A 12,945-nucleotide genomic window follows, 5' to 3' on the forward strand; every position below is an offset into this window, starting at 1 on the left:
GGGATGGATGTCATTTCTGTGTGATTTGCCGATTGGTGTGCTCGCGCCTGTGTGGCAGAGTAGGGAAGGGAGATATCCATCTTGTCACCAATAAGGACCGAGTTGGTGTGTCGTCTCACCTAACTCCACTATCGTGCAAACCACTCGACCGTTGAATGGGCAGCGGCTTAGCATAAACCCCACTAGTTAGTCTGATAGCCATCAGGAGATCTGAGAGTAACGAGTGATCAAGGAGAAGGGATTAGCTCTGTGTGACTTATGCCCCGGTTACAACCTTTGTTATAGGTCAATGACCCCTTGGTGGATCTCGTGATGGCTAGTCAGGTCTAGCTAAGGTGGGTAATGGTTTTGTTGGGATCTGCACCGACACTACGGTGATCGAATTGTGGTACCCCGCTTGTGAGTAAAGTTGCACACCTCTGCAGAGTTAAAATCTATTCGAATAGCCGTGCCCACGGTACTGGGCGAGTTACGGTGTTGTCACATAACTAGTGTTTATTTTGGGATGGATTGGCGTGAGTTGTTTTGGGAATGTGTCCAGCAGTTGTGCCGTGTGCTACGGCGGATGAGGAGTCCGGTAGCAGCTTAAAATTTGGATCCTGTGTGGGCCAACATTACGTTTTACTCAGTACAAAGAAAACTTGCTTTGAAAATCCTTTCTTTCAAATGAACCCATGCATAAAAGATTGCTTTCCGCAAGTTAAACTCTAGCCTTATCCTTGATGTAACCGATGCATTATATTCTGTTTATACCCCCCTCCGTGGGTGTGGTTGGACTTGCTGAGTACGTTTGTACTCACCCCATTCTAAATTTTTACAGAGGAAGATCCAGACTTCGTTCCCGGAGACGTCGAGTAGAGATTCCGTCCTGCACCCAACCTTGCCTGTGGATTAGGGTCACCCGCAGGAGTTTCCGCATGGCGCAAGACTCTGATGACCCCCTCTTCGTAGTTAATATCGTTGTGTGGGTGTTAGTTGTTATCCTCACGATAGTGGCGCTTCACTGCCCATTTCCGCGTAGAGTTATATGGTGATGTACCAGCTGATGTAATAAAAGTGTTATCAGCCTTTTGGGACTGATATTGTATCACTTTTAAGTCTTCTTTTATGAAGGAACGCTTCAGCAGACCAGAGCCATCTTCTTCCTTTCCTTCCTAGGTAAATTTATGTTCCTATCCTTTTCGCTATTCCTCTTTGGTGAGGTGTAGCCTTTCTACAGCCGTACGCCTTGTTTCATTCCGTCATCTCGTCTTCAGCTCCATGCTCCTCTTTCTGTTCATTCCTTCCCCTTTCGTTTTGCGGCCTCCGCCGCTGGCGCCCAAGACGAACTCCTTCTGGTTTGTGGCCTCCGCCGCCGGTCCCAAGACGAACCCCTCCCCGGAGGCGTCGTGATGCCGCGGGTCTGCGATGGCCTGGTGCGCGTGCATCTGTGCGATGCCCGCTGCATGGAAGCCGAGGAGATGCGGCGGCGCATGTACATATTGCTTTGCTGATCTTGATATTTTGCTTTTTTTTCTGAGCAGGATCCGTTCGCCTGCTCTATGTTGTGGTCTTCGTGGTTCCAGGACCTTTGGCCCTCCTGTTGGTGTTTACTCCAGGTGACATTAGTTTCAGATTTTACTGTTCTTCAGTTGTGCCCCTATTATCCTGTTGTGGTTGTTTTGAGCTATAATTTTTCTCTCCCTTCTTTGACTGCGATGACTGTTTTTCCTTTCTGTGGATAGGCTTTGCATGAATATCAACCTTATCTACATTGAATCATTGCTTGCTGTGTGCTTATTCTGCGTACCTTGCTTTCTTCCGTTTTGTGGTCGTTCTTGCCGGTACTCATAATCTAAGAGTATGAAGTGTTCTTTGTGTGTGCGATATTTTGATCTGCTGCATGTGCTCGATTGTAAAGATTTTGCTTTGCCATTTCATTACTGTTGTGGCCATTTTTGGTCTGTAATAGCCATGTGCTTAGTGCGTTATTTGATTGTAACTTGGTTTCGCTGTTACTGGGCTCATAATTTAGTTTAATAGAGGCCCCCTTTATACTTGGGATATTGTTATTATGGGATGATCCTTTTTGGGAGTTTGTCATTCATTCTATTCTGCCTTTAAATTGCTCCGGCTGCTGGCCGCCACTTTAATTATGAGCCTGACTTGCTAAATTGCCTCAGTATTGTTTCTTTTTTTCGGTGCATTTATTCCTCTATGTAGGTTGCATCTATTCCTCAGTATTGTGACTTGAATTCCATTTCGATGCCTTCTAGGAGGCCAAAAATCTTTGCACAGCGAACATCCCGATTCCATTCTGTAGCCCTCTTCACAGCACATCTCACCTCTGTCACGTCCTTTGATGAGTCCGCCTCCATCGATAGCTACGAGAAATGTCAATATGCTCCAGAACTGCTACGGCACTACCTGCCCTCGCGCACTATAAAGCAGCCCCGTGGCCTTCCTGTCTGTTAAAGCAAGCATAGATGGCAACAATATTGCAATGCCAAGTCAGGCAGACCATGAACCAAACAGTGCAACCATACCACCACTTGCCAGTGCGCTTGCCTATCATCAATTTTTTGAAAAGCGCTAGCCTATTAATATATTGGCCAGTGTCTTTTCTTCTCACCTCACACAAATGATAAAGTATGGGCCAATCTAACCAGCGGGCTTGAATGTGCCGTTGTCGGGGGCATCTATTTGTCGCTGACTTCACGCGATAGCATCGCAGAAGCATGGGCGGGCGGCGCGCTCCAGCACGCGCGAGTGGCAGCTGAAGCTGGGGCCCGGCCCATTAATCTAATTGGATGTTAGGCTTGCCATTTTCTTTAGAAGTGGTATTTGCTTTAGTTTTCAAATGTTGAACACTTTAGAAAATGTTCCGAATGTTTCAAAAACATTTCAAATTGGTTCGAAAAATTGATAAACAAAAAGTTACAAAAAAATGTTTGGAAATATTTCAGAGTGTTCTAAAAAAATTGTTTGCTTGAGAAGTTCTCAATAATAAACAGTTTGGAATGTTTTGAAATAATTTGTTGGAAAAAGCAATTCAGAATGTCTCAAAAAAGATCTCAAATTTTTTTTAACCTTTTATAAATGTTGTTAAACACTTAAGAAAGTTATGAAAAAATTGTCTAAAAGAAAAAATTCCCAATAAATATTTTGGAAACAATTCATAATGTTCTGGGAAACTGAAAGAATTCCCATTTATTTGAAATCATTTGTTCTGAAATATTTATATTTGTTTGGAAACATTTCAAAGTGTTCCGAAAACAATTTAGATTTGTTTTGGAAAACATCTTAGAGTGTGCCAAAAAAATTGTTTACACGAAAAGTTCCCAATAAATGTTGTTAAACACTTTGGAAAGTTTTGAATGTTTGGGAACATTTTAGAGTGTTCTGAGAAAATTGTTTGCATGGTTCCCAGTAAAATATTCTGGATCATTGAAACCCATTTGTCTAGAATCATTTTAGTCCGAAATATTTATGTTTGTTTGGAAACATTTCAGGGTGTTCTGAAATATTTTAGATTTGTTTGGGAACATCTCAGAGTGTGCTGAAAAAATATTTACATGAAAAGTTCCCAATAAATATTGTTAAACACTTCGGGAAGTTCTAAATGTTTAAAAATTCTAGATTTGTTTCGCTTTCAGATTGTTCTGAGAAATTGTTCACATGAAAATGTTGCTAATAAATAAACTGATTAGCAAAGCATCATCATACTTATTATGATGAGATCTTTAAAATAAGATCACACATGAGTATATTTAAATATTTCTTTAGTTGAAACAATTTGATGGTAAAGCGGAAACAATTCTAACTCTAAGAAGAACAAATGTTACAAATTCAAGCAATCGTTTTGAAACAAAATGAAAATGTTCAGCAAAAACTATTCTCTAAAAGACATAGAAAACATTTTGAGAACAAAACAAAATGTTATAAGAACAAAACAAAATGCTCACAAGAAGAAATTGGTCTGAAACAAATAAAAATGTTTCAGAACAAATATCATCCAAATATAAGTTAAATTTGGTATAACTTTGAAGGTTATTATAGGAAACCTAACGGTTCGATACAAAAGTTGATTTGGATAATTTTTTTGTGAGCTATGAATTTTTTTTCAGCTCGAATGCTTACTGCACAGAAATCTAAAAATACAACCATCTTGGAGAATGCAAGCACTAGCGTGCTGCGGCCGATGATGAAATAAAATAAAAGAAGAAAGCGGAAGAAACTTGGACCCGTGGGATGTGCGGAAAAGGATTGGACTCTGAGCCGTGCGGAGTAGTATGCTGGGTTTAATTCTAGCAACGCGTGCGACGAATAGAATTCCCGGCCGTTGTCACCATCACAATTTTTTTTCCATCATTTGATCTGTCCGTTTCTTTCTCTACTGAAAAAAAAACCCACAAGCCATACGACACACATCGCCTACAGGCGCAGCATTAGCGCGCCAATATTCCTAGTATCTTCTTATGGATGCTAAAAACTATTTGTTGTCCACTGCTTACTCGCTGCTCACTATTTGGGCACGCTACAATAGTTTTAGACAACTAACTACAAACAGTAAAAAAACAATTGGATGGCATTTTTTTTTTACCGACGTGGACCCTCCGCGTAGTGCACGTGGCGGCGCTCTTTACTCATATCTAAGGTTAGGTTTAGATCCTATAAAAATTTTTGAGCGAAATTTACCGTAGCAAATTTTTAACTGAAGATTAGAAGGATTAAACATAATCTAATTGTAAATCTAATTACACAGATGGATAAAAAATCACGAAACGAATCTATTAAGCCTAATTAATTCGTCATTAGAAATTATTTACTATGGCATGATATTGTCTAATTATTAAAAGATTCGTCTCGCAATTACACTTGAGAGTTATGGAATGAGTTTTGTCGGTTATTGAAATTTAATATTCCTAATTAGTGTTCAAACGTTTGAAATTACTGTTGCTCCGAATTTTTTTTGAGATTTAAACAAGTCCTAATAATCTGATGACAAATATGCTACTACAGTACCTCTTATATTGGGAAATAGATACGTAGATTACTTCATTTTCATGCTTGGACTGGTCAGTTCGGGTTATCCATCTCACTCCACCCGCGATAGAGGCCGCGCCAGCTCACCAACGCCCACGCTATCCGAACCCCCCGCGCATCCGCAACGGTAAAGCCGCGCCGCCGATGGCTGCCGCTCCCGCGCCTCCGCCCCCGCCCCCGCCCCCGCCGTCGCCGAGCCCCGAGGCGCGGCCCCCGCGCGTCGTCCGCGCGCCACCGCGGCGGCCCCCGCCCCGCGCGCCCGGCCCGCTGCCGTGGGCGGAGCGCCGGCCCGCCGTGTCCGTCGACCTCGACCGCGGCCGCCGCGCGGCCCGCGCCGAGGTGGACGGCGTCCGCGCCGCGTCGCTCCCCGCGCGGCACCGCCGGCGCGTGGAGGGCACCCGGTGGCAGCGGGACTGGAAGGTGTCCGAGGCCGCCGCGCGCGTGCTCGCGCTTCCCCCCGCCGACGCGCACGCCGTCGACGCCGTGCTCAACTGCTGGGCCGGCCGCTACTCCCGCCGCAATTTCCCGCTCCTCATCCGCGTATGCCCCCGTGCTTTCTTCTTAGCACGTGCTATGTATTCGATGCAATGACTGTTAGTGCGGATGCTACTATTGCCTAGTAGTGTGGTATTCAAATGGCTCGACGGGAGCCAAAAAAATGGGTTTTTTTGCCACTAAATTGGTAAGATTGACGTGTAATTTTGCCCACACTTAGTTTTGCGCCACTAAATTTGTGTGAGGGGAGCAGGACACTGGACGTCACTGAACCAAGTTGCTTGAACTTGTAGTACAACATTTATCTTGTTTAGTTCATCTTGAGTTCTAGGTGTTATTGACGTCTGAGTCATTCATGGTCGGGCATATGTTCAATTTCGCTATGCACAGATTCTTTGATTTGTTGTTAACATGATAGTTAAGTTATCATAGTAGTTATAACTTTTTAAGTATTCTATGTCAACTATCTTATGGTGCTTTATCTAAGGATTCAACTACAATAGCCCTGCATCTATTTGCAGGTGGCATTGGCAACTCTGCTGATACATTTTAGTTGTCCACGGAGTCTGTAATTGTTTATGCTAGTTCCATTTACTTTGTTCACGATTTTCAGTATGTCTCGAAAGCTATGGTTTTCTCAATCAGTCCAGAGAATCTAGTTATTCTCTTAAGATTCAGTTGCCACCATCATTTTTGTGCTCCCAATATTGATTTATTAGAGTGTATGGTAGAATCCCCCAGTAGCTACTTCATTTGCAAGTTGTTGTTCTTATTTATAACTGACCAAAAATCTCCATAAATTCACTAACTACAATTTAGCCCGTTCAGGTGATAATAAACTCACACAGTTTGTATCACTTGTAGGAAATCACAATTTCTGGATCCTTGAAACATGCTGTACATGTGTTCCGCTGGATGAAAAATCAGGAGAATTATTGTGCTCGTAATGACATTTATGGCATGATGATAAGGTTACATGCTAGACACAATCAGGTCGATCAGGCACGTGGTTTGTTCTTTGAGATGCAAGAATGGCGGTATGAGTGCTATATGTCATACTTTCAACACCTTAATCAATATTGACCTATTATTTTCTTTCATCCTTACTAGAAGCATAGAGCCATATCACTCCTAGAATGGCTTTTTGTTTCAACTAAGAACAACAAGTTTGTCGTAAGAGGTCTACTGCTTCAGCACATTAGACTGCCATTCAGAAAATTTGTGATGCTGTACTGTTATTATGCCACACCAATAAGACATCTTCTTAAAATATACTTTACATGCATCTTCTGTTTTTGTATTTTTTTCGTTAATTTAGTTAAATGGTAGCCTTACCATTGTCTGATCACACTTGTCCCTTTTGTTTTACTGAAATGGTATATCCATAGGTGCAAACCTGATGCTGATACATACAACTCTTTGATCCATGCTCATGCTCGAGCTGGCCAGTGGCGTTGGGCCATCAATATTATGGAAGATATGCAACGTGCTGCTGTAAGTACATTACTATGAAGGCATGACTATCTGGATAGCTGCTTTAAAAAATAAACAATTGAACTTTACATGCTTGTAAAGATATTCTACATAACTAGCATCTTGATGCTCCAATAATATTACTGAATAATAAACATCATTATATAAATAATCTGAGTCATTATACATCATGGATGGTTTAGTTTGCTCCTGTAAGAGATACCTTTTTGTTGCAGATACCTCCTAGTCGAACGACATATAACAATGTAATAAATGCATGTGGAGCTGCTGGTAACTGGAAGAAAGCTTTAGAGCTTTGTAAGAAGATGACTGAAAATGGTGTAGGACCAGATTTGATCACACACAACATTGTTTTGTCCGCTTTCAAGAATGGAGCTCAGTATTCGAAAGCCATAGCTTACTTTGAAATTATGCAATCATCTAATGTTGCCCCTGATACATTCACTTGGAATATTGTGATCCATTGCCTTGTAAAGGTTGGGCAGTATGGAGAAGCTATTAAGTTGTTTAACTCAATGAGGGAAAAAAGAACAATATGTCCTCCAGATGTTGTTACATATACGAGCATAATGTATTCTTATTCTGTTTGTGGGCAAGCTGAAAATTGCAAGGCAGTCTTTGATATGATGGTTGCTGAAGGTGTCAGGCCTAACATTGTATCCTATAATGCACTTTTGGGTGCTTATGCCTCACATGGTATGCACAAGGAGGCCTTGGAAACTTTTAAATTACTGAAGCAAAATGGATTGAGACCTGATATAGTTTCCTATACCTCCTTACTTAATGCTTATGGTAGATCTGCACAACCTGAGAAGGCTAGGGAGGTCTTTAATGAGATGAGAAAGAATTCGTGCAAGCCAAACAAAGTCAGTTACAATGCACTTATTGATGCTTATGGATCTGCTGGAATGTTGAAGGAAGCTATTAGTTTGCTGCATGAAATGGAGAGAGATGGCATTCAACCGGATGTTGTTTCAATAAGTACACTGTTAACAGCATGTGGTCGCTGCAGACAAGTAACTAAAATTGACGCAATCCTTGCAGCAGCAAAGTCTCGAGCGATCGAACTAAATACAGTTGCTTACAACTCAGGCATCGGAAGCTATTTAAGTTTGGGTGATTATGAGAAAGCTTTGGAGTTGTACGCATTAATGAGGACACGCAATGTGAAGCCAGATGCTGTAACTTACAATGTACTCATTAGTGGATCATGTAAATTGGGAAAGTATGCAGAATCTCTGAAATTTTTTGAAGACATGATGGACCTGAAAATTCATTTGACCAAGGAAGTCTACTCGTCTGTCATTTGTTCATATGTCAAACAAGTAAGTATTACTGACATTAACCCTCTGGTTCCCTGTAAAGAATTGTTATGCTAACAATGGCTTACTTCAGGGAAAACTAAGCGAAGCAGAATCTATGTTTAGTTCTATGAAAGAATCTGGTTGCTTCCCCGATGTTTTGACATATACTGCAATGATTAAAGCCTATAGCGATGATGGTAAGATTCTCTTATGATGAGAAAAATGTTTCAATAATTTTAAGTTTTCAACTAATCCATTGCCCATATGGATCATAAGGGAGCTGGAGGAGAGCGTGGGACCTATTCAAAGAGATGGAAAGTAATGATGTGCAACCAGATGCCATTGTATGTTCATCCCTCATGGAAGCATTGAATAATGGAAGCCAACCTGAAAGGGTCCTACAGTTGATGAAATTCATGAAGCAAAAACAGATACCGTTGAACCAAAAGGCTTATTTTGAGATAATAGCTTCATGCAGCATGTATGTTTATCCACCATCTTAAGTTGCACGTGCACTGTAACTATTATTGTTGAAATCTCCATTATTATTTTAACTTGTTAAATGCATATATACATTGCTGTAGTGACACAATGTTGGTAGTTTGCACTACATAAGTACATATTTATGTGTGGGTAACTTTCTAGTTTCTGCCACATTAAATAGTATTATGCAGACGAACTTTTGTATTACAATTGTATTTATTATGATACCACTTGAGATAGCAGGATAAAACCTTGTGGTAGGTGAGATCTCTCTTATTTTTGTTAGATCAAAATTTTTTAATTCACAAACTGATGCTTGAGGCTACCAGGTCTGTTTGTTTGCTTACTCTGTTCAAATGTAGTTCAGTAATTCAGTGACATCTTTTTTTTGGACTTGTTGAGCATTTGCAGTTATAGAAAGTGAGCCTCTGCAGTCTGCACCTTTAGCTATTATCATCTAGATCATGTCATGCTTTTGTCTTGTTTTCATGCATCGTTGATGTTCTATGTCTTTTGAGAGGTTACTACTGTTGCTAGTTTAACTAGTGAGACCTTTGATGCTCTGCAACAGGCTACGGGAATGGAAAACAGCCAGCGAAATAATTGAGCAATTGGATTCCTCCCTCTCATCCATTTCTGTTGGCACACTAAACCATCTTTTGAATTTTCTTGGAAAATGTGGCAAGACAGAGAGCATGATGAAGGTATAATTGGCCCCTTTAACATAGGTGTCATTTTATGTTTCTTACTTTGACATGTGATGGAATTTAGTACCATGGTATCATTTATTTTCAGTACTCAGTCCATACCTGTCAGTAATTGCACTGGTGCAACCGTGCAAGTGATTGTTTGTCCAAAAAAACAGTATAGTTCAGCATTGACAGGAGCAATTCAGAAAGAGAGATTCCTCATTTCAGAGGAATCACTACTTTGTATGATGTTAATCTTTAACGTAGTGTTTTTAATGGCACCAATGTGTGACAACAACATGTAGATCCATGCATCACCTATATATTGCTGTTCTCTACCAAATAAAATGATTCTAGAGTTAAGAATACTACTGTCATCTTTACTAGTTTTAACTCATCATTTCTTTTGTGAATATATTTGATGCTTGAGGAACACACAGACTTGTTTCGTACACTTGTGAGAGAAAACAGTTTCAGTAGTGGTGCTTCGTCTGTTGGGGGTGTGCATTTACTGTTGCTGCTTCCCCTTGAACTGAGACTATGCTTATTGTTATGATTTTCTATCGTGCAGCTGTTCTATAAGATGGTGACTTCATGCTCTACTGTGGGCCTTTCTACTTATGCGGTTCTGCTGAGAAACCTTTTAGTTGTTGGGAAATGGAGAAAGTATATTGAGGTATACAGGTCATATCATTAGGCAGCTATATTGTTACATTTGATTAAGAGTTGATGGGTCCTTCAAAAGAAAAGATTCCCTTAAAAGATAAGAGAACGACATTCTCTAGATTCTATCTACAATTGCTGAATTGTGATAAGATGATTGTGTATTAAAGATCTGCCATTTTTCTTTTGGACGAGAACTAAATACATTTTTTTTTCTGTTTGACATCTTTTGTCTGGGTCTTTTGTTGTGAAACCTGGATCCATTATGTCCTGTTGTAAAAATTAGAATTGTGGTAAATTCAACATTCTGCCTGCAACAAATGTAACATAAGCATTTTAAACTTGGGGTGATTAATATTTGATTGGAAATATGTGAAACAGGGGAAAAAGATGGATGATAGTTTGCCTTTGTTTGGCCTATGTAGGTGTTGCAGTGGATGGAAGATGCTGGTGTCCGTCCAACACTATATATGTATCAAAGTGTACTTCCATATATCTGGAGAGACAACAGTATGGACTATGTTACTCTCCTGCAAGAAAAAATAAGTATGGCACTTCCTAATCTTATTATTATTTACAAAAAAACGTGTTATTGTTCTTTAATGCAATAATACCTTTAAATATTATTTATAGAGTATTGTCCTTGTCAAATCTGGAATGTCCAGCTTGGACATTGGAGGCAAGATATAAATCCAGTTCATCTCATGTTTTGAAATTTCTCAAACTAAGCTGCTGCAAAATATAATAATTGTATTTTGTTGACCTCAAACCCAATAGCAGGGTTCATGCCTGCAAAGTTGCCATTGTTAAATTACTGTTCTTCTTAGGCCTTTGTATTTTCATGTTTCAATAGTTTCCATATTCTTAATTCATGTTTTCTGCGAAGTGTTATATTTTTATAAAATGTTTTGAATCAACTTATTATCAAAGTATGCTATGTTGTACTGATAAAATATTGGGAGGAAATAAGCTGCAACATGCCACTACTACTTCAATTAATCCATGTATTAGAGGAAAAAAGAGTTATAAATTTAATTAGTAATGACTCTTTTGATAAACTAGAGTGAGATATAAAACGAGCTATGTGATTTACAGAGTACCATTGCACTTGATTGAATGTTTGGCTCCTTTTTCTTCCTTTGAATCTTCAATTATCTGATATTCTCCTTCATGTCTACCTTGAACCACTGGATTTTAAGTGTAGTTGTTTTACCTTGCCCTGCTGTTTTTCATACTTTTTAATTTTGTTTTATTTTTACATGATAGTGAAAAATCTCTGTTGGTGCAAGTGCAACATACATGTATGACAAATTAAAGTGAACTTTGTTGATCAGTTCACCAGTAGTGCTTATTCTATATATTTTTTGCTACTCTCTTCTGTTTCCATTTCTCCGTTCACTAGGTGAACAATGCATGTTTTCCTGGATGACACATTTTATCTTTGCTCATATCAGATGCATTGAGAGAGAAGGTAACATGACTCCAGATATTTCTGCATTTGTTTGATATGTACTACTAGAAGTCTATAACTGAATATGGAAGGTGACATCAGATTGAAGCTAGCAGCATTCAGGGAGGACAGGATTGTGAGTGTGCCCTAGTTGGCATGGAAGCAACTTCCTCATTATTGAGAAAAATGGACATAGTAAGGCTTTTTTAATATGAAAGAGTTCATAGGAATTACCTGTTTCCATGTTAAGCTGTTGTCTTACTGAGTTTCCGATATTCTGCTTTAGGGACTTCGAGAACTGAGAAATTGACATGATTCTACAATTGCGAGGTTGGCTTGGAAAAAGCATGACCTCATGAATCATCTCTATGGCTAAGATGAGAGAAATTGGGATACTCGTTAACTCTATGGCTTGGCTCGGAAAAATTAAGTTAGTCTAGTAGAGCAGAGTCTTCCATTCTCCATCCTAGACTTTACAATCTTGTATGGCCATTGTAGTAGCAGTTCTTGGACATTGTAATTTGTCAATGTCTTTCAAATAAGCAGTTTTCCCATCCTGTGTCATATTGGTTTGAGAATAATTTTGTTGTGACGATGATAGGGAACACTGTATAAGGCTTTATGAAAAATAGAGAGATGGCCGTATGAACAAATTAGTAATATTTGATGATATATGCAATTAGGATTCATATAAGTAGCTGGAACGTAGGGTCCCTAACGAGTAAGTTGCGAGAGCTAGTTGATGCAGTAATTAGGAGGCGTGTAAATATTCTATGCATTCAGGAGACTAAATGGAAGGGCCAGAAGGCGAAGGAGGTTGAGGATACTGGCTTCAAGCTTTGGTACACGGGAGCAACTCCGGGTAGGAATGGTGTATGCATCTTGATTGATAGGAGCCTTAAGGATGGAGTCGTAGAGGTTAGAAGGCAAGGCGACCGGATTATCCTAATCCGGTTGGTAGTTGGAGATTTGGTTTTGAATGTGATCAGTGCTTATGCCCCTCAGGTAGGCCTTAGTGAGAGCACCAAGATGCAGTTATGGGAAGATCTAGATAGCATGGTTAGTACCGTGCCTACCAGCGAGAAACTCTTCATAGGAGGAGATTTCAACGGCCATGTGGGTGCGACTAATGGAGAGTTCGAGCGAGTGCACGGGGGTTTTGGGTATGGTAGCAGGAGTCAAGAGGGGGAGGATGTATTGAACTTCGCGTTAGCCTACGACTTGTTGATAGCGAATACCGTGTTTAAGAAGAGGGAATCCCATCTTGTGACGTTTCGTAGTGGACAACACTCGAGCCAGATCGACTTTATCCTTGCTAGGAGGGAGGATAGACGTGATTGCT

The 12,945-nt window shown here is 40.1% G+C and overlaps 1 protein-coding gene across 9 annotated transcripts; it reads left to right on the forward strand.

Annotated features, from left to right (window-relative positions):
* Nucleotides 1-1,232: 1,232 nt before the first annotated feature.
* LOC120667446 (pentatricopeptide repeat-containing protein At2g41720-like) lies at nt 1,233-12,256 on the forward strand. 9 transcript variants are annotated; one of them, XM_039947537.1, is made up of 13 exons: nt 1,236-1,415; nt 1,524-1,598; nt 6,385-6,557; nt 6,909-7,014; nt 7,230-8,339; nt 8,410-8,515; nt 8,595-8,799; nt 9,373-9,505; nt 10,062-10,166; nt 10,579-10,699; nt 11,608-11,624; nt 11,706-11,798; nt 11,890-12,256. In XM_039947537.1, exons 1-13 carry the CDS (start codon nt 1,392-1,394, stop codon nt 11,911-11,913), a joined length of 2,292 nt encoding a protein of 763 aa, XP_039803471.1. In that variant the 5' UTR covers nt 1,236-1,391; the 3' UTR covers nt 11,914-12,256. The 9 variants fall into 9 exon arrangements, 7 of the variants coding, with proteins under 7 accessions (XP_039803476.1, XP_039803471.1, XP_039803482.1 ...); XM_039947548.1 differs by lacking the exon at nt 6,385-6,557 and having other exon boundaries at nt 1,393-1,415; XM_039947562.1 differs by lacking the exon at nt 1,236-1,415 and having other exon boundaries at nt 1,540-1,598; nt 6,385-6,522.
* The last annotated feature ends 689 nt before the right edge of the window (nt 12,257-12,945 follow it).

Source organism: Panicum virgatum, chromosome 2K, assembly GCF_016808335.1.
Source record: "Panicum virgatum strain AP13 chromosome 2K, P.virgatum_v5, whole genome shotgun sequence".
NCBI lineage: Eukaryota > Viridiplantae > Streptophyta > Magnoliopsida > Poales > Poaceae > Panicum > Panicum virgatum.